The 26,780-nt window shown below is 35.3% G+C and overlaps 1 protein-coding gene across 3 annotated transcripts in view; it reads left to right on the forward strand.

Moving 5' to 3' along the window:
• Window positions 1-18,437: 18,437 nt before the first annotated feature.
• The window catches only part of Fancl (FA complementation group L), a 62,734-nt gene continuing 54,391 nt past the window's right edge, over window positions 18,438-26,780 (forward strand). For all 3 annotated transcript variants that reach the window (XM_046423622.2, XM_058572966.1, XM_058572964.1), the window contains exon 1: window positions 18,438-18,542. In XM_046423622.2, coding sequence (XP_046279578.1) covers window positions 18,447-18,542 — 96 coding nt within the window. In that variant the 5' untranslated portion in view covers window positions 18,438-18,446. The remainder of the gene's footprint in view (window positions 18,543-26,780) is intronic.

Here is a 26,780-nt window from a genome sequence, read left to right on the forward strand (position 1 = left end):
TATTTTCCCAAGAATCTGGAGGCTTATACAATTTAAAAGGTATTATCAAATATTGTTACACTTATAAGGAACTGCCAAGCTCAGAGTAAAAAAAAAACAATCCTGGTCTATATCTTCTTTGGGCTTATACTTTGTTGCCTGTTGAGGGTTTCTTAACCTCTGTCTTGTTGCCATTTTGGTCCAGACCATTGCTTGTTATGTTGGCTCTCTTGAGTATTATAGGGTATTTAGCAGCATTCCTGGTATCTATCCACTGGATGCCATTAACATGCCCCTCCCTTGCTGTAACAACCAAAAATTAATCCGGATATTGCTAACTGTCCCCTAGGGGTCAAAGTTGCCCTTGATTGAGAACTATCACCTAAAGTTATTTCTACATAAAGGTTTAAAACCTACATAAATATATGCTAAATATATTTAGCATAAAAATTTATAACATTTTAAATTGCTAAATATATTAATTTTTCCTTCATTGTTTCAAATCTTGGATGTTTGTTCCATTATCAATACTTTATAAATCCAGAAATATTCCTTAACTAGGGCATATTTTTGGATAATTGTAATCAGTACTCAGACACAATTTTATATTGCTCTTGAATGTTATATTTCTTAAGTCTCTTTTAAACTTTAAAGATCCTTTCCCTCTGTCTTCTTTTATGACTCCCATGCTATTAACTGGATAAAGAAATTGGGTCAGTTGTCCAAGTAAATACTTTGTATTCTAAATTTACCTAATCATTTCCTCTTGATGTCATTTAGCTTGTTCCTCTGTTTTTGTTGTTGTTGTTTGTTTGTTTGTTTTTTCTGTAAACTAGAAGTTATAGCCCAAAGCCTGATTAGATTTGGGCCAAACCTTTTTTGGGTTTATTTTGTTGTTGTTGTTATTTGTTTGTTTGTTTGTTTGTTTGTTTTTAGTTGTAGATGGACACAATACTTTTATTTTATTTATTTTTATGTGGTGCTGAGGATCAGACCCAGTGCCTCACAGGTGCTAAGCAAGTACTCTACCACTGAGCTACAACCCCACCCCTCCAGGCCAAACATTTTTGATGCTATACTTCACTTGGTAGCATGTGAATTGACACATAACATATGGTGTCCCACTCTTAGAGGTGTCATGTCATGATTCAATTATCATAAAGTTGATAGTATTGCATGTTGTGAATAGCCTTTCAACTAATGGTTTTAGCATCTATGGATGTTTATTGCCTAAGAGAATTATTCCATTAGGAGTTAGGAAATGATCAAAAGGAGGCTCATCTCAAAAAATTTGTTATGATAAATAGACATCTGAGGTGGGTACATCATGAAGTATATCTGCAGGGTTAGAGCTAGAAAGATAGACTTGGAATAGCATTTAATACCCATAGAATGGTAAGCATTTAATACCCATAGAGTATATATAATCGCTGAGATGATAAGAGGGTCCATCAGCAAGCACTAAGGCATCCTGGTTTTTAACTGGATGAAGAAACCAAAGGAGGGCCGAGAAGTTATGCTTTACCTCTGTTTTTATTGTTCCACATAACTTTTTTTCACAATGTTCCCTGGAATGTGGGAATTGTCTCCTAGTTGACTTTCCTGCCTCTATTGTCCCTTCCAATTCACCCTTCACAGAAATAGCAGAAATTTTTCTACAAATTAAATCTATCATATGAATTCCTAGATTAAAATCCTTTAGGGGCTATAGCTCAGTGTTAGAGCACATACTTAGCAAGTGAGAGGCCCTGGGTTCTAGCACCAAAACTAACAAAAGCCCTTCAATGGTTCTGTATTGCTGCTAGTATAAAGCCCAATGTCTATTGCCACTACATAGGTAGATTCTTTCTGAGTGATTCTTCCCTACCTACCGAACCTCACATCTTGCCATTCCTTACCCGTGAGCAGTTTCCCCAAACATTCAGACTGTTTAATGTTTCTGTAACTCTTATTTAGCTTCTTTATGGAAGAACTTGTTCCACTTGATTAACACCTAACCCATATTTTAGGACAAAGCTAAAGGCAATTTAATTATAAAATCTTTCCTGAACCCTCATCATGTAGAATTGACTTCCATTATTCTTACCTTATGGCAATGTGAGCATGTGTCCCAAAGTGGGACTTTAATGTACTCCTTTACAAATGAAGTACTATTGTGATTACTTATTGTCTTTTCTCTTTTTTTATTGATTTTTTGTAAAAAAAGTTAAATGATAGCAGAATGTATTACAATTCTTATTACACAAATACAGCATAATTTTTCATATCTCTGGTTGTATATAAAGTATGTTGACACCAATTCTTGTGTTCATACATGTATTTGGATAATGTTGTCCATCACATTCCACTATCCCAGACCCCTCCCTTTCCCTCCCACCCCTCTGCCCTATCTAGAATTCATCTATTCCTCCAGTGTTTCCCCTCCCTACCCCACCATGAGTCAGTCTCCTTATATCAGAGAAAACATTGGGCATTTGTTTTTTTGAGATTGGCTAACTTCAGTTAGCATTATCTTCTCCAATGCCATCCATTTACCTGCAAATTTGCCATGATTTTGTTCTCTTTTATTGCTGAGTAAAATTCCATTGTGTATATATGCCACATTTTTTAATCCATTCATCCACTGAAGGGCATCTAGGTTGGCTCCATAGTTTAGCTATTGTGAATTGTGCTGCTATAAACATTGAAGTGGCTGTGTCCCTGTAGTATGCTGTTTTTAAGTCTTTTGGGTATAGACTGAGAAGAGGAGCAGCTGGGTCAAATGGTGGTTCCATTCCCAGATTTCCCAGGAATCTCCATCCTGCTTTCCATATTGGCTGCACCCATTTGCAGTCCCACCAGAGATGTATGAGTGCACCTTTTTTCCCCACATCCTCGCCAATACTTATTGTTATTTGTCTTTATAATAGCTGTCATTCTGACTGGAGTGAGATGATATCTTTGAGTAGTTTTGATTTGAATTTCTCTAATTGCTAGTGGTGATGAACATTTTTTCATGTACTTGTTGATTGATTGTATATCCTCTTCTGAGAAGTGTCTGTTCGGGTCCTTGGCCCATTTGTTGATTGGGTTATTTGGTTTTTTGGTGCTTAGCTTTTTGAGTTCTTTATATACTCTAAAGATTAGTATTCTATCGGATGTGTGAGGGGTAAAAATTTGCTCCCAGGATGTAGGCTCTCTGTTCACTTCACAGATTGTTTCTTTTGCTGAGAAGAAACTTTTTAGTTTGAGTCCATCCCATTTATTGGTTCTTGGTTTTAATTCTTGTGCTATAGGAGTCTTATTAAGGAAGTTGGGACCTAATCCCACATAATGAAGATTAGGGCCTACTTTTTCTTCTATTAGAAGGAGAGTCTCTGGTTTAATTCCTAGGTCCTTGATCCAAATTGAGTTGAGTTTTGTGCATGGTGAGGGATAGGGGTTAATTTCATTTTGTTGCATATGGATTTTCAGTTTTCCCAGCACCATTTGTTGAAGAGGCTATCTTTTTTCCAATGCATAATTTTGGCACCTTTGTCTAATATAAAATAATTCTAATTTTGTGGGTTAGTCTCTGTAATAACCTAGAGTAAACCTTAAATACCATGCTATACACAAACAAACAAAACAAAACAACACTTCCCTCTTTGCTCTTTTCTCCCTGTTTTCCAAGGTTTCTGGAGGCTTATGCCATCTGAAAGGGATAGTCATAAGGATATTTGCTTTGTATTATTCCTGAGAACTGTCGACCAAATTTTCTATTCTCCTTCTAAGCACAGAGTTGTCATATACATTTCTGCTCCCTTGAAGGAAGAAGTGTCACTGGTACTTATTTAGGCCAGTGAGATGTCAGCAGAAATGATTTCCCTGTATAAGCCAGTTGGTTGAATAAACACTCGTTGGAATGGAGTCTTCATAGCCAGAGTCCCAGTGTGATGAGCATTTCAACATGTGTTCAAATATAGTATGAGTATGAAATGAATTTTTTTTTGTATTAAACCACTGAGAGTTTGGAATTGTTTGTTAGCTCAGAATAATATAGCCAGACCTGGCTGGCATATGCACCGAGTAGGGAGAGCATAGGGTCTGATAAGTGTAGTAAATAAGACTGATCACCAAGCTTAGCTGAACTGGAATGCACCTCCTGATAGGGAACTGTTTCAACATAGGCATAATCTTACACAATTGTTCAAGAATTTACATGTTGTTCTGGTTAATTATTTAAATAGGGGCAATCCTGTGTATTGTATGATGCTAAGTAACATTTCTGCCTTTTATCTAGTGGTGCCACTCCTCACATAAGACTCCAAGCATTGCCAAATGTCCTCTGAGGATGGGGATCAACACTGTTCTGACTGGAAATCACTGCTATGGGGAATACAGATCTGCCATTAATGCAGCACTTTACTCAGGCTGCTCTAGAGTTGGAGAGAGAAATAGCCTCCATCAGGGCTCAGTTCTGCCAGTATTAGTTTTAGTGGCCTCCCAGAGTCTTAAGGTTTGGCTCTTCCAATATAGTGTCCAAAACATCCTCCTCCTTGCCTGCTGCCCCTCACCCTGCCCACCACAGAAGCATCACACTAAAGCCAGTTTAGGTGTCTGCTTCTTGTGATTTTGGATCTACTACCCTTGGATGTCCCCCCCCCCCCGCACACACACACACACACACACACACACACACACACACTGGGTAATTTATATTTTTATCTAGTAAAGTAGCAAAGTACACATTCTGACTTTTTTTTTGTGTGTGTGTGTCTCAGCTACTCCAGAAGATAGGTATTTCCCTTTGGGAAGAGGAACTAACTTCAGTGCTTCAGTAACTAGTTCTCTGTGGGCATCACTTTTAGTAGGAAAGAGAAGAAGAAGAGAAAAAAAAAACCTTTCATGTTTAATTCTTGGTGGGGCATAAAAATAATAATAACTACTATTAAAATCATTATTATAGATAATTGCTGACATCTGTTGAGAGCAATGTGCTAAACCATGTTACATACATCTCATTAATCCTCGCAACAGTCCTAGAGGTATGTTATGGTTTAGATATTAGATGTCCCCCAAAAGCTCATGTGTAAGGCAATGAATGAAGGCTTGGAGGTGAAATGATTGGGTTCTAACAGTCTTAACCCAACCAGTGTATTAATCCCCTGATGGGATTAATTGAGTGATAACTGAAAGTAGGTAAGGTGTAGCTGAAAGAGGTGGGACATTGGGGGTGTGCCTTTGGGGTTTTCATTTTGTATCTAGTGAATGGAGTCCCTCTCTTTGCTTCCTGATCATGTCCTGAGCCACTTACCTCTACCACACTCTTCTGCCATGATATCCTGCCTCACTTAGGGCCCCCAGGAATGGAATTGGCTATCTATGGAGTGAGACCTCTGAAACCATGCATCCCCAAATAAAATTGTTCTTGTTGGGCCTTTTGGTCACAGCAGCAAACAAACAAACAACCTGACTAAAATAAGGCATATATTTTATTTTTCCATATTTTATGAAGAAGGAAACAGGGGAACAGAAGACTTACGTAATTTGCCCAAGGTTATACATTAGTGGACTTGAGTCTACACATAGATCCACTCAGTTTGATTCCTACGACCCACCTTTAACTACTTGCATCTCAAATATAATCAAGTGAAAGTTCCACTTCTGAAAAAGAGGCAGACAGACCTGTTGGGGCCTGTTTCACAGCAAAACAATCACAACTGGTGAAAATTATTTTAAAAAAGGAAAACATTTAATATCTCTAGATGTTAAAGACATATGGTTTCTTCTTAAAGGAAGAAATATCTATTCAAGAAAATCTACTAATTTTCAATAATAACAGCTGACTGTGTCACTTGAGCCACGACTTGCTCTTTCCCTCCCTGCTTTCCAGCTCAGTCTCTTGGAAGATCCACTTAGATGTATGTCACTTAGATGTGGCTCTCACTTCCCTCACTTCACAGACAAGGGAGATCCTATACCACTGGAAGGGATAGGCTACCCCTTATAGCTTCAAGTTGCAAAGCCTAAATTCTAGTGCGTACAGCTGAGAAGTTACAGGCTCTCTTCCACTATCCCTACCCACACCTACAGCTTCCCCTCTAGGAACTGTAGGGACCCAGAATACTGGGGCTCCGGATTATACTTACCCAGCTTGCTTATAGTGTGAAGGTCCCATGCTTGGAGCTATAAGCTGAAAAGAACATATACCGATGACCAATAACCACATAAAAACACGCTTAAATCTTTAATCACCAGGGAACTGCTAATCAGCCACAATGAGATTTCACTTCACACCAACTAAGATAGCTGTAAACAAATAGGAATATAATAACAACTATTGTGGAGAATGTGGAGAAATTGGAGGCCTCATAAACTGCTAGAGGAAACCTAAACAGGTGAACTGTTTGGAAAACAGGATGGCAGTTTTTAAAGAAGGTTAAATCTCTCTAAAACTACTATACATCCCAGTAATTCCTCTCTAGATGAATACCCAAAAGAAATGAAAACATACATCCATATAAAATCTCAGATATGAATGTTATTATCAGGATTATTCTTTTTTATTTGTTTTAATTAGTTATATATGACAGTAGAATGCATTTATGTACTTTGAGATATGCACTTTGAGATATCACACATAGATAGGATATAATTTCTCATTTTTCTGTGTACATGTTGCAAAATCATATTGGTCACTTAGTCAAATATATACATAGAGTAATAATGTCTATTTCATTCTACTATCTTTTCTATCCCCCACCTTCTCTCCAATCACTTTCCTCTACCTAATTTAAGGCAACACTATTCCTCCCTAATACTCCCCGAGCTTATTGTGAATTAGCATCTGCATATTAGATAAAACATTCAGCCTTTGGTTTGTGGAATTGGCTTATTTTGCTTAGCATGATATTCTCCAACTCCAACCATTTACTGGCAAAAGCCATAATTTTACTTTTCTTTAAAGCTGAGTAACATATACCATTCCATTGAGTATATATACCATATTTTCTTTATCCATTCATCTATTGAAGGACACCTAGGTTTGTTGCATAGTGTAGCTATTGTGAATTGAGCTGTTATAATCATTGATGTGGCTGTGTCACTATAGTATGCTGATTTTAAGTCCTTTGGCTATAAACAAAGGAGTGACATAGCTGGGTCAAATGGTGGCTCCATTCCCAATTTTCTGAGGAATTTCCATACTGCCTTCTATAGTGGTTGCACCAATTTTCAGTCTCACCAGCAATGTACGAGTGTATCTTTTTTCACCACATCCTTGCCAACATTTATTGTTGCCTGTATTCTTGATGATTGCCATTCTGACAGGAGTGAGATGAAATCTTGGAGTAGTTTTGATTTGCATTTCTCTAATTGCTAAAGATGTTGAACACTTTTTCATATACTTGTTGATCAATTGTATTTCTTCTTCTGTATAGTGTCTGTTCAGTTCCTTAGCCCACTTATTGATTGGGTTATTTGTTTTCTTGGTGTTAAGTTTTTTGAGTTCTTTATATATCCTAGAAATTAATGCTTTATCGAAGGTTTTAACCAAAATGTCTGTGAACTAATCAATGGGTACATAAATAAAATGTGGCATATCCATACAATGGAATAATATTCAATCATAATTGAGGTCTGAGAGAAGGTACAGCATAGCTGAACCTCAAAAACATAATGTTAAATGAAAGAAGATGGTCAAGAAAATTCATCTATTCCATGATTCCAATCATATGAAATGTAGAGAATAGGTAAATCTATAGAAAGAGAAATCAGATTTGTGATTGGCTCAGGATAGAGGTAAGGGAAATGGGAAGTGACAGCTAATAAGTAGAGGTTTTCTTTGGAGGGCTAAACATGTTCTAAAATTGTGATGCTACACAAGTCTGAATTTATTTAAATGATTGAATTATACAATTTAAGTGGGCAGATTATATGATATATGAATTATATCACAATAAAACTATTATAAGTGTTATAGTATCTTCCTGTACTAAACAGTAAATCCTAGACAGCAGCAATCATGTCTTATTCCTCTCTCTTCTAGTACAGAGGCAAAGAGCATGGATTTTGGAAGTAGATCAAAATGAGTTTGAGTCCCAGTGTTGTGACATACTGCCTGTGTTCCCTAAGCTTCAGTTTCCTCACTTATATAATGGAAGTGATAGAAATAAAATCATAGAGTTGTCACAGGGATACGATGAAGTTATGCATACAAAAAATTTACTAAAATACCTGGCACATCATATTCTCAAGAAATGTTATGTCTCATTTATAGCAGGTGCTCAATAATTGAAAACGAGAAAGGACAGAGGCAAATTATGTATATGTGGGCAATGAGCTTGGGGATACCATCTAGAAAAATCTGCATATGGTATGGTATTGGAATTTCATGTTGCCAAGACGAGTATAAAGTTACTACAATTTTTGAGTTAGGGAAATACAAAACTTTTTTGAGTTAGAGTTTTATAATAATTGTGAATGAAAAGTCTTTTAGAAAAGTGGTGTTAGAAGCAAAGAAGCAAATTTGGAGAAAACATGAATAGCAATATCTGCCTTGAATCCAGGAGTCATTTCTTTCCAAGCTTTGGTTTAAAAAGCTGTAAAATGTGCATAGTCATCCTTGCTCCTGCAACTTCACAGTGTAACTGGAAAGCCCAAATGACAGAACATGCATGAAAGTGTTTTTGAAAACTTAACAGCTGAAAGTAATCATCCTTATTAGATTATTATCACAGCTATCCTGCACATGTATTTATTCAGATGTTAGTTAATAATGGCCACAAGTTGAGTTCTCTGTGAAGCAGACTGTGACAGAGAAACTTTATTAGGAGGGAGTTTATTCAGAAGTTCTTGTGTGAACAGCACCTGTAGGGGCAGGGAACGAAGCAGGACTTAATAGAGGGAGAAGATGGATCATGGCTGAGGTACACAAAAGTTTCATATGACTGTAGGAGATGCTCCGAAGCTGAGATAGCCCTTCAGAGTCACCCCACCCCTACCCCATGTGGCAAAAGGAAGAGTCCTTTACACCTCTTCATGAGTGGCCATTAGATAAGCTCTACCTTAGAAACAGAGCTTGACTTTGGACCAGTCAGCTAATTTTTTAGCAAAGACACGGAAAGAGTTTATAGGTAAACACTGTCAATGGACAGCATTCTTGGGTGGGACAATACTTGTCAGTCTTATAGGGAGGGAGAGCTGCAATGCATACCATCCCTGAAAATGATAGTATATAGTGGAGGTTAGGTAAGCATTGGTAAACTTCACTGAAAGATTTCCAAATTTGGATAAATAAGGTCAATTATGTTCTTTTGTCTTAGTAATCTAATTCAGACACACACACACACACACACAGGCATGCACACACACACATGCACACACACTTTTGATTCAGTAAATAAAAAATAATTTTGGCTATGTCCATAATTGACTATATTTTTAATAGAAAAAGTTTTTAGTAGTCATGATTATTGAAAAGATAAGTAATCAAACTATTTAAATGTAATCATTAGTTTATTTTAGTTGCTAAAATAGGGTTTTCTTTCATGGAGTAAGTTCATTAGGATGATTTGGTACAAAGTAATTATTGAGTGCCTCAGATATATATTTCTTTTTTTTTTCCTTTTTTAATATTTATTTTCCAGTTTTCGGCGGACACAACATCTTTTTTTTTTTTTTGTATGTGGTGCTGAGGGTCGAACCCAGGCCACATGCATGCCAGGCGAGCGCGCTACCGCTTGAGCCACATTCCCAGCCCCAGATATATATTTCTGTTTTATTGCCATTATTATTTGATGTTAAAGTTTTGTAAATGCAAAAATTTCTTTAAAATTATTTGAATAGCAAAATAATACAGGTTTTAAAGTATTTTGATAATGAACCAAATCTATCAGAGGCAATAGAAAATTGATTATATTATGAGAGAAGAAAATTAACTTTTGACACAAATATCTTTTTCTAGATCCCTTAAACAATGAAAGTATGTTAATACTTCAGTCCATTGAAGTCATCCATTGCAACTGCTACTTAAAATATTTAAAAAGCTTAAACTACCTTTACCTAGAAGCTTAAAAACTTTTCATTTTTAAAAGGTTTTCTTTTTTACTTTTTAACAATTTTTTTTTCTTTTGAGTTAAAAGTCTTTAAAATTACTCACTTTGGAAATAAGAGGTTAAAAAAAGTCAAGAGCAAGCTCAAAAAAAAAAGTTACTGAAACTTGGTACGAATATATTACTCATCCGTAGTACCAAGTATTCTTAAATTCAATTTTGTTTCTCCTAAGTAAAATGGGGTTAATGAAGTGTTTTCAAACAGAAGTGGTACAAGAAAAAAAAATTAATAAATAGTAATTTGTAATTGTTTACCCAGGTTAGTTGTTCTGGCTTTCTTGGATGTGTCAGAGTGTGGATTCTTAATCTGCACAGTATCGTCTAGGTTTCCTCATAGGAATAAACTGAAGAATAATGGTGGTGCCTCAGAGCAGTTTTCTTTAAACATTTTCAGTCATATGTCCCCCAAATTAAATTCTTAAATTGCACATATTCCTGTTGCCATCTAAAATTTTCAATGTGAGTTTAAATAGTTCCAAAGGGCATGGTATAAATATTTGACTTTTTACAATCAAGCTGTTACTTTACTTTTAGAAGTTCAAGTGAAATCTAAATTCCATAGTAATTTGATACCCACTGTTTTATAGTAATACATACTAAATGCTGGTGTAGCAAATGAACCCATGTGATTTCATTGCCTTCACATTAAAAAAAAAAAAGTTTATTTCTCCCTCATATCAATTCAATTGGAAGACATAGCTTTATTCCATCTTGTGCCTTTATCATCCCCCAGAGCCTCAGAATCCTTTGATTCAAGCTAGTGGGCAAGAAAAGAAAATGTTGAATTAAGTATAGAAAGTTATAAGAGCCACCCACATAGCATTGGCTACAACTCAGTCACTTGGCCACATCAAACTGCAAGAAAGGCTGGAGTGTGGTTTAGTTTGAGGCCCAGAGGAAAGAGAAAATAAGTTTGAGGAGTGCAAAAGAGTCTCTCCTCTAGCTTACTTCTCTCCACCAAATATCCTTCTTCTTCCCATGCATGAGGCATACTCTTCTTCCTAAGGGGACAACACAGCATGTCATCACTGCATTCTTCTCCAATTTCAGGATCTTCCAGTGAGGCATGTCCTCTCCATTAGAATCTAGATTTAGATTCCTTTGGTCACTATCTGTTTTCATTAGTTTTTCCCCTGCTCTGGCCAAAAGACTGGACAGGAACAATTATAGAGGAGGAAAAGTTTAGTTGGGTCCCATGGTTTCAGAGCTTAATCCACAGATGGCCAACTCCATTGCTCTGTGCCTTAGGTGAGGCAGAACATCATGATGGAAGGGTGTAGCAGAGGAAAGCAGCAAGGAATGCAGCCACTAGGAAGCAAAGAGAGATGGCTCCAGTGGAACCCTACCTACCTGTAGTTAACCACCCAGTTAATCTCCATCAGGTGATTAATGCATTGATTAAGGATAAGGCTCTCATGACCGAATTGTTTCACCTCTAAATTTTCTTGCATTGTTTCACACATGAGATTTTGGGGGATACCTCATATCTAAACCATAACACTGCTACCACCCCCTGCCTATGCACACACAACCACCCATACAAAATCCAATGGTGGGGGAAGGATAGGATAAATGCAATCCAAATTCCAGTGCTTACCCATTTGGAAAAGTGAATAGTAGGAAATACGAAACACTTACTTGTTCATAACAATTATGAAACTGGAAGCATAAGGACTAGACGGAGCCCCTCTCTAGTAGCAGAAAATGTTTCTTGACTGAGTTTTGAGTGTGCTCATTAGAAGAAGTCTGTTATTCCCTGTTGTCCTTGCCTCTTCCCCTCTCTCTCCCAAGGACTCTTCTTTGTACCTTATTATCCATAGTCATATCTGATATGATTGTTGTTACATTTAGGATACTTAAGAACTATGGTTTTGAGCTCAATATATTCTCTACAGTACATGAAATTACATTTGGATAGAGTATTGAAAATTAACTAAGCAAAAACTAAGACTATTTTGAGGAGGGGATTGGCTATGGGGCATTACCTTTGTTGGGTGAACTCATTTGCTTATTGAATGGAGTTCTTCAATTTTTACATTATGAATCTACACTATTTTTCTGAGGTTCAGAATAATAGAAGATAATAAAATTTAGGTTGTGCCTTCTACCAAACAGTGCACACCAAGGTAAGATATATCACTTTCAGAAAATTGAACAAATTTGAAATGTATACAGTAACTTCTACATTATAATAATTTATATGAAACAATAACGTTTCTTTACAGTTTGTATAAATGTATTTTATATATATATATATATATATATATATATATATATATATATATATATTTATAGTAATATATCCCTAGATGTTTTATTTATTCACCAGACTAAATACTATTCTAAAGATATCTAAAAACTTGTGCATTTTCATCTTTTACCTTTGTCAGTCAGGTTTTCATAAGAGTTCCAACTGTAAAACTTTGACCAGTCAGATTTTTAATATGATATATTTTCCTTTATGTCTTTTCCCCTTCCCTAATATCTTTTCCTGTGTGTGTGTGTGTGTGTGTGTGTGGTGGGTTTTTTTTTTTTTTGGTGGGGGGGAGGCTTTAAAGGAAAATAAGATTTAAATGAATTCTACTCAGAGTGTTTGAAAAGTATATCCATTTTATAAAAAAAAATTAAAAACAAGATTTTGAAGAATATTTTCAAAGTCTTGCTAATTTCCAATAGTTACTTAAAATGTCTTTATTATTTTGAAATAACTATATATGTGCATGCATTTAAAATTACTTTGAATTTGGAAATGATAATAATTTCTGAAGGATAGGTACCTACAGGACAGATTATCACATCTGGGTTTGTATGGTTTTTGTGTACATCACTTGAATACGAGCGAGCATCTTGAAGATTTTAGGAACTCTCATTTCATCAAACAAAATCATAAAACATTATGTAAAGATGTATTGCCTCAACTCTTCGTTGCTGTTCACTCCACAGTGAACATGAAATTCTTCTCCTGTGGCAGTAATTAGTTCATAATTTCACGGCATCATTTCCTGGAAGCATTTACTGTTCAACTTAAAAGGTACATGATCAACCTATCTTCTCTACTGTTGACAAAATTGTAATAATATCCAGTGTTGGCATTCTACTTACATTTCAGAAACACCTTCTTGCTAAGCAGAGTCATTGATAATGTGAATAAGAATTTCCAAGTGTTTCAAAATTTTCATTCAGAAAATAAATATTTAGCTGTAATTATTGTTTTTTAGTCCATTTATTTCGCAGGAACGTATTTTTAGAATTGCAAAGGATTTTAAAGATAATTAAGTGATTTATGCAAAGGTCAAGCATATTTAAGAAGACTAACCTGCAACAAAAAAAGGAGCCAAGACAAAAAAGGTACGGATGGTTACAGAAAAGGAAATATAAGTGGAGATTATACCAATGAAAATAGTTTCACCTTTACCATAATAAGAGAAATGGACTTTTAAATGATAATGCAATTCTACTTTCACCAACAGATTGGTAAAGATCAAAGAGTTTGATGACACATCTGAATTGGCAAGGCTGTAGAAAGGCTCATAAATTGTTGTGAGAAAGTGGACTGGTACAACTTGAACTGGTACAACTTCTCAAGAGGGTAATCTAGCGATAACTATCGAAATTACAATTGAATGTATATGTTGGTCAAAATTTACAGAATTGTACACTACAATTGTAGTATAATTGTATGCATTAGGCCTGAAGTGTTCAAAATAAGAATGTTTTGTGTCTTCAAATTCTATATTGTCTTTAGAGGGAGTGAGTTTGATATATACTTACCGGAGTGCAATAAACTCCCAACATATATTTAGAAAAAATTGTGAAGCATTTCATTGTAAGTGTTTCCTACAACTCAATAGATGATTTGAAACATGACAGCATTTACATTTCTAGGAATCTTTGCTAATGCTTTGTTTTTAAAAATTTATAGTACTGTTAAGTAATTTGTTTTACATGGAAAAGTGAAAGACCCTTTTTTTTTAAATTAACTAATTATATCATCTTCTCTTCATCTTGACATTGTTTTTCTCTTTTCACAAATCATATTTTGTATATATTTTTATGGACCACTATTGTACATATACATACAATTTAAATGTCTTTTAGACTTTCAATCATGTTACTGTAACTTAACCATTTCTAGCTTATTGAAAATTTGATTGTCTCCTATTTCCATAAAGAGTTCTGCACTTATTTGGGCGGGGGGCTGATATACTCCCATAAGTGGTATTTACTAAAAAACAAATAACAAAAGAACACCACTTTTAAATTTTATGTTTATAAGTAGATTGCTTTTTAAAAGCATTTACCATTACAAATAACTATCAGCAATGTATTATTATATTTGTTTCTCCATAGACTTGCTAATATTGACTATTTATGTTTAAGATTTTAAAAAGCGTAAGTTATTTGCTAAAATTTTTTAGTTGTTGATAGACCTTGTTTTATTTATTTATATGTGGTGCTAAGAATCAAAAACCCAGTGTCTCACAAATGTCAGGCAAGCACTCTACCACTGAGCCACAATCCCAGCCCAGTCTTGCTAAATTTTTATAAAGATAATTGAATTTTTAATTTAAAAATATATATGTATACAATCATTTTTGAATTCTAGAACAAAATGCAATTCACTCTTGTTAATTTAACTATTTGTCAAAAATTTATAAAATCAAACATTTTTTTTATTACAGATAATTTGTTACTTATTTAATTTCTCCATAGATATGTTTTAGTAAGTATCAACAAAGGAGTACTTAGTATCAACAAAGGAGTCTGTAAAGGCATGGCTTAGGACACAACCAAATCTTATTTATTTTTCAAAACTGAAGGACATTTTAGGATGAAAAGTGTAATTTCTTTGCTTTCTTACTTTATTCAAAGCATATTTCTTTACTGTATAGATGTTGAAAATTGATTTTTATTGCTTCCTATAAATGTTACCAATATATCTGATTTCTATTCTTTATTTTTATGTAGGTCATATTCACTTCAGTTAAGCAACAAAATACAAATTAATTTTAGTACACCTGTGAAATTAAAATTTGTCTTAAAAAAAAGAAATTTTAACACTAATAATTTTCCTTTAAAATAGGCAGTACTCAGCCATAGGCAGGTGCAGGGCCTTTGCAGACTAAGCTTCTCCCGAAAGCTCAAGAAGTGCAAGCCTGAGTACCACCAGACATCATGGAGGAGCTGTTATGGAGCCAACTCTATCTAGAGGGTTCCCTGGAGGAGTTCTGTACCTTTCTGATGAAGATGCCAGGATTCTTAAGTTGTCTGCATATGCAAACGTAGATTTCAATTATCTGGAGATATTCTTGCTTGCTGAAACCCAAAAGCAAGGCGGGAACACATCTGACCAAGTTGCTGTCAATTCTAAATTCTGAAAGAGCCACAAGACAGAAATCTAAGAGAGCTTCTTGAACAATAGCTGTTGAGACAACAGACTTTGGGGCCTGAGATGAAGAGGCGATGGTACATTAAGGCCCTTGTCTCAAAGATAAACCCTTGTTGCCATGTAAAGCTGGAACTCAGGAAAACCATACAGGGATCTGAATTTCTGTGTTTGAGATTTGATGAGATCAAGATCAACTAAATCCTGAAGAAATTTTCCAAGTAGAAGAAAGTATAAGATGCAACTAGGCTAACTGAAGATGAACTAAGAAAGAGTTTGGAGTTGTGGAAACAAAGGTGTCCACAGTTCCTCTCCACTGATCCACTGACCTGCTTTACTTTTCTCCTCCTCCTCCCCCTCCCCCTCCTCCTTTTAAATCTTGTTTTCCCAATGGTATCAAATGCTTAAACTAAGAAAATTAAATGTAACAGATGAAAGTCTCCTCTGGCTATTATGCTTATTCTTTGTAACTTATTTCCCTCCCAAATGTAACCACTACTAGCAACACAGTATGTTTTCTTATGTTAACATAAATGTTACAATAGTAAACAAACCATGACAGAACTTGTGCTTTTCTTTCATCAAAATGGCTCAGGGAGGCTCAGGCAGGAGGATTGGAAATTCAAAGCCAGCCTCAGCAAAAGTGAGGTGCTAAGCAGCTCAGTGAGACCCTGTCTCTAAATAAAATACAAAAAATAGGGCTGGGGATGTGGCTCAGGGGTTGAGTGCCCTTGAGTTCAATCCCAGTGCCCCCACCCTGCAAAAAAAAAAAACAGTTTTGAGATTTTTCCATGACGTAATATATTTTCCCACAGTTAATGGCATTTAAATACTACTATCTTTTGTGGCATAGTGTATTAAAGAAATCATGCCTAAGGATGCCTTGAAGAGCTTGAAATTTGGTGATTTCAATAATATGATCCTCATATTATTGGTCAGAGATTTCAATTTTGAAATCATGTTATCATGATGGTAACAGTAGTTCCTTGGCTGATCTTTAAATTAGTGAGTATTTTCTGTAGTTGATTTTTATTGGGCTTTTTGTAAATAATGATGCCGGCATACCATGTATGAATTGATGATGATAATGAGTGTCCACCACTTCATATTGAAAACCTTAGGGTAATGGTCGAATCATTAAATCTGTAAGTCTTCATATAGTTTCTTGCCTAGTGCATTGTAGGTGCTCATTCACCATTTGCTAAATGTTAAATGTTATTTGCCATTTGTCATTTTAGTCTATTCAGGATGTTGTAAGAAAAATGTCATAAACTGAAGCATTTATAAAGAACAGAAATTTATTTCGCACAATTACACACACTTGGAAACCTAGGATCAAGAGTCAAGTTCAAGATTTTGGTGTATGGTGAGAGGCAACCTTCTAGACAGCAATCTTTTCCCTGTAATCTTACATCTCACTCTTTTCAATGTAGATAATTGCCAAAAAACATTGGGCCTTTGCCTCTGAATCCTCACAATTAACTTATTCAACTTAGAAATTCCCAGAAAATTTACTAGATATCATGTTAGTTCTTAAGCAAAACATAGCCAAATCACTATTTATGGTAGTTGAATTTGTAAATGAGCATTTCCTATTGATAACGTTTGTAATACAAGAAATACTATCATCAGGGACTAAGAAAGAAACCATATTGTTAGGGTAGCTGCGCAAATATCTATGAGAGGCACATCTCTGAGTTCTAGCAAAGGTTTATTGACAGAGAATATCTGCCAGACTGCCCTTCTACAAGGTGCAGCAACCTGCTGGAAAAACTTAACTACATAGTAATGTACAATAGAGTAGTTAAAAAATAACCATCTGATCCCGTGATTATTATTTTGCATCTTTGCTGTGGTTTCTGCAGTTAGGGACTCTCTTGGGGTGGGCCTAAGCAAAAGTCATGCCTGGGTGGGCAGATGCTGATTTTCAAAATGGAGTTACTTTGGCCTAAGGACCTAAAACATATATAGAGCAATACCTTTCAGAAGATAAGAAAGAGTTCCAAAAAGAGGTGGCATTTGAGAATGATGTTGAATAAAGGGTAGAATTTCCATCAGGGAAGCCTGGTGGTGGTGAGGGTTGAGGTACTGAAAATGAAAAAGAATCTTCCAAAGTCCAATTTCATTTGAGGGCAGTACAGATGGAAAGGGTGTATTTTATTTATCTTTGCACAACCATTGGCATATTATAATGATGTTTGACACACAGCAGGACTCGAAAATGTGATGCATTGATTACTAATAGGAATATCAAATAGCTATATGGTAAATATTAATAAGTTTCTTATTTAATCAGCCCTTAGTAAAAAGGAATAGATCCCATTCCTGAGTTAGGAAAAAAATCAAAACAAAACAAAACAACAACAACAAAAACCTATAGGAAGGGCTGTCAGAGAAAAATTAAGTTTATCTAATCTATCAGCAAACTTCTTTATGTTTTGGCTTATGTGTTTGCATTTGTGGTACACCAAAACCTGAGTTGGATAGAGGTTGACTCGAATTTTCAGCAATTTATATGTGTCTCTCAAATATAATATCTGATTAAAAATGGTAAAGCATAGAACTACACTGCAATGTACGTGATATTTTGAATGTATTATAATGTATTGATTATTATATACAGAATAAGTGATAGTGCATGCTGAGGGCATATAGGTGACACTCTTGAATGAGAACAACAGCGAAGAAGGGGAATGCATTAACTGGTCCAACATGCAGGCTGTAAAATCCATCAGTGCTGGAGGAAATGCAACCCAGAAGTTGTAGCAGTCTTTCAATAAAAGCAAATAAAATCACCAAAAGCTTCTTTGAACAATCAAGACTAGAAGGATCCCCAGCGGCCGGACGTGCGGCCTGGCCTGAGAGCCTTCTTCCAGGCGCTCAGATGGGGCTCAGGGGCCTGGATGCTCACTTCCGCCCTTGAAGCCCAGCTCTTCCCGCCAAACTGGCTGCGGGGACCGGGGCCAGCGGGCGCCGGCGGAACTGCGCATGCTCGGCGTTGTGGCGCAATGGCGGGAACGGAGGGGAGTCTGTTGCGCCAGTTCCCGCTGTTTCTGCCCCAGAACCGGGCGAAAACTGTGTATGAGGGATTCATTTCGGCTCAGGTACTCGCCCAGTTGTTGCACTCTCGCTAAAAGAGCCTCCAGCGTGGCGCCCGGGGCTCCGGAGTCTGCGACGGGCGGGGGTTAGCGACCCGGACCGGAGGGGATGCAGCGGGACAGCGCGGGACGGGTCCCAGACGCTGGGGGGACAGCGGCTCCCTGAAGCCGGACTCTCGCCGCCTTCCTTCGCCAGGCGGCGTCCCCCTTCGGTTCGGTGCTGGTCACCCGCAAGCCCCCGCTATTTGTGTTGCTTTGGGGGGGAAACCTCAGTTTGTTCCTCTGCCGAATCCGGGGTACCTGAGCACCTCTAGCTGCGAGGTTTTGTAGGAAATCTTAATAACAACGGAATTAATTACCTGTTCCGATTCTAGCATTCTCATACGGAGTTCATTACACTAGTAACACGTGCAAGGTCTTGAAGTTTGTAGAGTGTTTTCCAGGCATAGTATCTCAAGCCTCAGCCGTGTGGCAGAAAAATATTCTGGTTTTGATAGTTGAGGAAATCAGATCAGGGGAGACAAGTTGAAAAACTTGTCCACAATCTTGCATCACCTTCCCTTAAACTCAGGCTGATTCCAATCCCGGATATTTTCCTTTCACGTTGTAGGAAGATATCTTAGGTTAGGATTTTGAGTGTGGACTTTTCCTCTCTGAACATGACACTCATTCCTGTCCCCTTCACTCCTCCCAGCCAGCACAGCATACGTAACTGTTTAAGGAGAGGGATGATATCTTAGCAATTACTTTATGTCTCAAAAATATTAAGTGCATTATCAAATCCACTTGCTAAATGAAAATTGTCCCAAGGAGTTTCAGAAGATGAAATTAATCAGAATGTTCAGTGATTAGTGAAAGATTATATTTACTTTCTAATTCATGTGACCATCACAGAAAGTAGAGATTAAAATTCATTATTACATATGGAAGAAAAACCTACCGTTCCTTCCTCAATTGTTGAATTACCTAGTTAAAAAAATACTACTTGATTTCATACAGTGGTTAGAAAAGTTGAAAAAGTAGCATTAAATTATTATTATTTTTTTAAAGGAATCCTGTTACACCTAGTTTTAGGCAGTTTTTGAGGGAAATACTTTATATATGTGTCTGCATCTGCTAACATCCTTTAGAAAAGTTGCAGCTATCAGAATTGGATGAAATTTTTAATGACCTTTGCCCAAAGTTACAATTCTAATTTGTACCTTCCTTAAATAGCTTTCATATTTTTTTTTTTTACTTAGGACTACTGGGGATTGAATCCAGGGTCTCCTGCATGCTAGGCCTGCACTTCACCACTGAGCTACATTCCCTAGCCCTTTTTAAATTTTATTTTGAAACAGAGTCCTCCTAAATTGCCTAATCTGATCTTGAACTTGCAATCCTTTTGTCTCAGCCTTCTGAATAGCTGGAGTTAAAGGTGTGGGCCAAAGCTCCCAGTTTAAGCAGCTTGTTTATATCAATCTAAACATTATTTGTCTAAAAATGTTTTCTGCATATTTCATATTTATAGAGAAGTAGCAAGGGTGACCAAAGAATTCTAGTATATTTATTAAAATTCATCAGTTTACATTTGACCCCCTTTGATTTATTCTTGAGTGTGGAATGTGTTTGTGGGAGCATATCTATTCAGTATTTTCCTGAACCATTTGAAATTAAACCATAGACACACTCTCTTGTTATCCCTAAATACTTAAGCATACACTTCATAAAAACAGGGATACATTTATACATAACCATAGTACATTTACTAAAAGCAGGACATTTAATTATGGTATAATACCTTTTCTAACCTAGAGTCCATATTTAAATATTGTTAATGGTATGTATAATTACATACTTTATACTTCCTTCATTCCCCATTATTCTGATGTAAAATCTTGAATTAAATTTGTCATGTTGTAGTGGCACCCCCTCCTCCACACACACAAAAAAATCTTAACTGGGCTTCTCCAGAAATCTTCACCATGGCTGATTTTAGGACTGTCAGCAAAAGAGTCTCTACAAAAGAGTTCAATGTAGATAAACTTCCTATTTTCTTGTTGCCCTATTTTACTTGGCCACTAGCCTGGGAGAAATCGGCACTCCAGGTGCTGGACACCCCTCACAAACATTTATCCAGTATAGTAGTTTGTAGATGTTGTCCTTATACATACTGACATGTAGTGTTTCTCATCATCATTTTTTTAGAAGTTATGGAATTTCTATTTGTAGTTCCTTTGAACCCCTGAGTTGTTTACTAGAAAGTTTTAAAAAAATTTTGGTGAAAGTTTCTACTATTAGATTCTTATCTCTTGAATGAGTTTTGGTAGTTTGTGTTCATCAAGGAATTTGTTCATTTCATTTTGGTTTTTAAATTTGTGAGCTTAAAATTTTTTATAATAGTCCCTTATTGTCTTTAGCATCTGTGATGATACTTCTTTTATTGGTTATCTTTTGCAGTATGATGATTCCAAACCTTAGTGGTTTAAAATTACAAACACTAATCATCTCTGTTTTAGTGGATCATGAATTTGGGATCGATTTAATTGGTAAATCTTGATTGAGTCTGTCACGAACTTGCAATAAAGTTGTTTGCCAAGATGATGACTTTGATTATTCAAAGGTTGAATAGTTTTGAGGATTTGCTTCCAAGATTATTCATACATACAGCTAGTGGCTTGAGTCTTCTGCTTTTGACAGGGAGCCTCATGTTCGCATCACATGGACTTGCATAATATTGCTTGACTGTCATCACAGCATAGCAGCTAGCATCTCAGAGTGAGTGATAAAAGAACAAGCAGAAAGCTGCACATTATCTTTTTTCCTTAGCCTCTTAAGTCACACGATTTTACCTGTATTTTATTCTATTTGTTAGAAGCAAGTCTTCAAGTACAGTCCATATTCAAAAGGAATGACATCAGGCACCAACTCCTAAAGGTAGAAGTCGTCAGATAATTCATGGATATATTTTTTAAAATGCTTTTTTGTTCTATTTCCTTCTATTGGTAATTTGTGCCTTATCTATTTTTCTCTGGGCATCTGGATACAGGTTTATCCAGATACCTTTGTGTTATTGACTTATAATTTAATATTGTATTAGCTATAGAGCAAACTTGTATGATTTTAACCCTTAAATTTACTGAGACTTATTTTATGGCCCAGAATCTTGTCTCTTTTGGTATATATTCTGTTTATACTTGAAAAAAAAATATGTTGCCATTGGATGGGGTTTTCTATAAATATGAGTTAGATCAAGTTGATTTATTACTACTATTAGAGTTTTTCTATACCCTTATTTTTGTGTGTTACTTGTTCTATCAATTAGTGAGGGGGTGTTAAAATCTCCAACTAGTAAGTTTTCTTATTTTACTTTTAAAATTTTTATTGGTACATTATAATCATTCATAATAGTGGGATTTCTTGGTAATGTATTTGTACATGCATACAATAGAAAAGTGTACTATTGTCAGTTTTGTTTCTTAGTACCTTCACTTTTCTTCTCCTGTTCAGTTTTTCAGTTTCTGCTTTCATTTTTATTAGTTTGTCCTTCACATAATTTGAAGTTTTGTTATTATTTACATAAACTTTTAGGGGCATAAACTCTTGGAAAATTGATTTCTTTATAATTATGAAATGACCCTTTTTATTCCTAATAATCTTTTCTTTGAAATCTGTATTTTCTGATACAAATATAGTGATGCCAGCTTTCTTTGGTTTAGTTTCTCTTTCCATACTTTAAACTTATTTGGATCTTTACAGTGAGTTTCTTTCTGGACTTTGCTTTTTTACGGAGTCTAACAATCATTGCCTTTTACTTGGGCATGCTTAGACCATTTACATTTAATGTGATTTTTGATATGGTTGGATTTAAATATTCTGTTTTGCTGTTTTCTTTTTGTCTAATGTGTTCTTTATTTTTCCTTATTTTTCTGCATTTTACATTCCTTATTTTTTTTTATATTCCTGCATTTTACATTCCTTATTTTTCTGCATTTACATTTTACATGCACGTTCTTTTTATGATTCTGTTTCATCTCCTTTGTTAGCTTTTTTACTATATGTTTGTCAGACTGTTTTCTGTTGCTACAACTTTGTACTGCCGACTGGATAATTTATAAAGAATGCTGTTTGTTTAACTAATAGTTCTGGAGGCTGAGAAGTCAGGAGCATGATGCTGGCCTCTTATCACCTTTGGCTAAGGCCTTCTTGTTGCATCTTTACATGATAGAGAACTTCACATGGTGTGAAGAGCAAGATTGCTGGCTTGGGTCTCTGTTGCTCTTCTTATCAAGTCACTAATGGCATCATATGGGCTCAATTCTCTTGGCCTCTTGTAATTGTTAATTATCTCCCATAGGCTATTAATATATGATTTAGAGAATTAACTTTCCAACACAAGAATTTCAGGGGACTTACCAAAGCCTAGAAGTATTTGTTTTTTGTGTTTGTAAGTAGCTGCTTAAAAGTTTATAGTATATATCTTAAAACTGTCATGATCTACCCTAAAGTAATATTAGGATTCTATTTTATATGCAAAATTGATTTATTAGCTATATGATTTTATCCCTCATTCTTTGTGTGTGTTTTCTTTAGGGCTCACAGTATGCATCTTTTAATTTATCACGATCTGCTTTCATGTATACCACTTCCTTAAGGAATCTTGTGACAGTGTACTTTTTTAAAAAATATATATTTTCAGTTGTTGATGGACCTTTATTTTGTTTATTTATTTATATGCAGTGCTGAGAATCGAATCCAGTGTCTCACACGTGCTAGGCAAGCACTCTACCACTGAGCCACACCACCAGCCCAGTATCATATGACAGTATAGTTTCATTTCTTATCTGCTGGTCCTTGTGCTATTGTCACATACTTTCTCTTATAATCCCACCAATGTGGTTATTGTGTGTGTGTGTGTGTGTGTGTGTGTGTTGCTAGGGATTGAACCCAGGGCCTTGTGCATGCAAGGCAAGCATTCTACCAACTGAGCTATATCCCCAGCCCAACCAATGTGGTTATTAATTTTGGTTTAGATGATTATTTTAATTAATAAACTAAAAATAGTTTTAGATTTAAAGAAGACTTGAACTGGTGATACTGCATTTCTATCCCCATTGCCTTTTCCACATAGTTTCTCCTATTATTTCTTTATTTTGGTCCTGGAAATCAAACCCAGGGCATTGAGTGTGCTAGGCAAGTGCTGTATCCCTGAACTACATCCCCAGCCCTCTGTTATTATTAACATCTTCATATTAGTATGGTGTGTTTGTTATAATTAATGATTAATGATTTGTTTGATGTTAAAAATATTTATACATTTATTAATTTAATTTCATACTTCATTAAGATTTCCTTACCTTTACCTAATTTTTTTCCCCCTCTCCTGAGATCCCACCTAAGATACCACCTTACATTTAGTTATCATATCTCCTTAGGCTTCTATTGGCTATGACATTTCCTCAGGCTTTTCATGTTCTTGATGACCTTGACTCTTTTATGAATATGAAATGGCTTGATTTTTTGAGGAAGTACAAGTTAGATTTATCATAGGATATTCATTTATTGGAATTTGGTTGATATTTCTCCTGAGTTAGGGTTATAGGTTTTTAAGAGGAAGATCACAGAGTTAAAGTACCATTTCATTTTATTAAGGGTACAGTCATTTAATATCACTGATGATGATTGATCCTGGCCTTGATCATTTTGCTGATGTAGTATTTGTCAGGCTTCTTCACTGCAGTCACTGTTTTCTCCCTTTTTAATATTATACTCTCTGAAAAGAAGTAACTATAAGCAGTCCCAGCTTAAAGAGTGGGAATTAGTTTCTCTTTTATGATTAATCTGAAATGCTGCATGGGAAATTTGTTTATTCTCCCTTATTTATTCATTAAATTATTTATTTACACAAGTATGATTTATGGGCACTTATTTTATATTTTGGTTTATAAACTAATACTATTTCATTGCTCAAATTGCTTTGCAACAGTCAGTCCCCCCCCCCCCCTTTTTTTTTAAGTCATTATCCTCTAAAAATATTTTTTTTTAAATAAAAGATCTTATATCTTTACCTATATATTTGCTGTATCTGGTATTTTTTATTATATATTCACATTTGCATCTTATTTTCTTTGTTCCTGAAGGTCTTCTGTTAACATTTCAGGATAGTACATGTCTGCTACTGATGGATTCTTTTAGCTGTTTTATGTTGAAAAATGTGCTTATTTGGCCTTTATAAGATAATTTCACTGGGTGTAGAATCTAGTTAACAGGTTTTTTTCTTTTTCTTTTTTGATTTGGTACTATAAAGATGTTTCACTAAGCCTTGCACTCTTCCTATGAGAAGTCTGTGCTCTTAGCTTTGTCCTCTATATATTGTTGTATATTGTCTTCCTCTGATTTTTATCACTGGTTTCAGCTAATTTGTGTTGTATCTTGATGTAATTTTCTTTCTGTGTTTTCCCAATATGGCTTATGGAACTTCTTTGATCTGTGAGTTTATATTTTCATTTAATTTGGAAAAAAAAAACATTAGCTGTTATTTCTTTAGAAATTTGTTCCTTCCTCTCTCATGTGTTGGGGACTTCCAATACTTATGTGTCTATTAAGCCACTTTAAGTTCCAAGTGGGGCTGGTCCCATTTTTTTCCCTTCCATCTCTTCCTGTTTTATTTTGGATATATTTTGTTGCTATGTCTCCAAGTAAACTAATATCTTTTATGAGGTTTCATGTGCTGTTTATACCATTTTGCATATTTTTCATCTCAGATGTTGTATTTTTTCATTTCATTAATTCAGGTTTTTTGTATCTTTCCTGCCTCTATGTAGTGTGATCATGCTTTCCTCTTTCTTCTTCAACATATGAAATAAAACTGTTTTATTTTTTGACCAGTTCTATCATCTGTGCTATTTTTGTGTCTGCTTCTCTTGATTTTTCTCCTCATTATGGTTCTTATTTTTTCTTGCTTGCATACCTAATATATCTTAATTGGTGTCGGATATGACATCTACCTGGTGCATGCTAGATGCTTTTGTTTTCTAAATATTCTTGAGATTTGTTGTGCATTACAGTTAAATTACTTGGAAAGAGTTTAATCTTTTCAAGATTTGCTTTTAAGCTTTGTTAGGCAAAACCAGAACAGAATTTAGTTTAATTTGGCTATGCCAGTGAGGCAATACCTTTCTGCATATTCTGCTTATACAGTATTTCCTAGAATACTTACATCACCTTTTCTTATGGTTCTCAGTTTAAATGGTTTTCTCACATCCATGCTGAAGTCTCCCACATAAGAAATTCTCTGAAGTACATGGGAGTTTTCTCTGTGTGTGCTTGTCCCTCTCTTTGCATCTCTCTTCTTGTTGGTACTTAATTATCTTGTGAATTCTACATGCTTTGGCCTCCTCTAACTTAACCTCTCTTCTCAGATTAGGGAGGCTGTTTAGCTGTTTGTTTCCTCATCCTTACCTGTGGCCTAAATATTTTTCAGGGAGTAAGGCTGGCCAATTATAAGGATTTTTAATTTGTTTTCTTCTTTCAAGGAACAATGTCCTGTGCTGCCTATTGTTTAATGTCTGGAAACCATTTTTACATATTTTTAGTCCTGTTTTTAAATTAAGGTAGACAGGGTAAATCCCGCCTCCGTCACTTCATCCTGCCTGAAAGCAGAAACACTTTAGTTTCTTAAAATTTTAGTTTCATTCTTTTTAATTTTTTTAATCTTGCTTTGAGATGACTGATAACAATCTTATTTTGTTGCCCATGTAAGTGTTTTGACCTTTTTCCTAGAAAGACTGAACTTTTTCCTTATTTTAAAAGTCTTTATTAAGATATATCTCAGAGTGGATCATTCTGAGTCATTTTTCTTGTGTCTAGTTGTCGCTTTTGTTATGTGGATTTCCAGAAAGTATACTTGGATTATAATTTTAAATATTTTTTCCTCCTGTCTTCTTCTCTAAGTCTTCCAATTATATGCATTTGGACTTTCTTTGCCTGATTTCATCTTCAACCCTTTTTCTTTGATGGCCTTTACTTTTTTTCTCATTTGGTAATTTTCTTGCTTTTTCTTACTCCTTATGAAATTTTTATTTAACTTTTTTCCTTGGACACTTTTAAATTTATTCTCCCATTTTAATAGCTCATTCATTCCTACTTTAAGAAAAAAACACTTTCTGATCTTAGTCTAGGTTTTCTCCTGGGTCTGTCATCTGAAATGTTTGATCTTCATTTTCTGCTTTTGTTTCATGGTAACTTTGGATTGATGGAAACATT

The sequence above is a fragment of the Marmota monax genome, unplaced genomic scaffold (assembly GCF_021218885.2).
Source record: "Marmota monax isolate L192 unplaced genomic scaffold, Marmota_monax_Labrador192_F-V1.1 WCK01_AAM20220418_F8-fsc00015, whole genome shotgun sequence".
NCBI lineage: Eukaryota > Metazoa > Chordata > Mammalia > Rodentia > Sciuridae > Marmota > Marmota monax.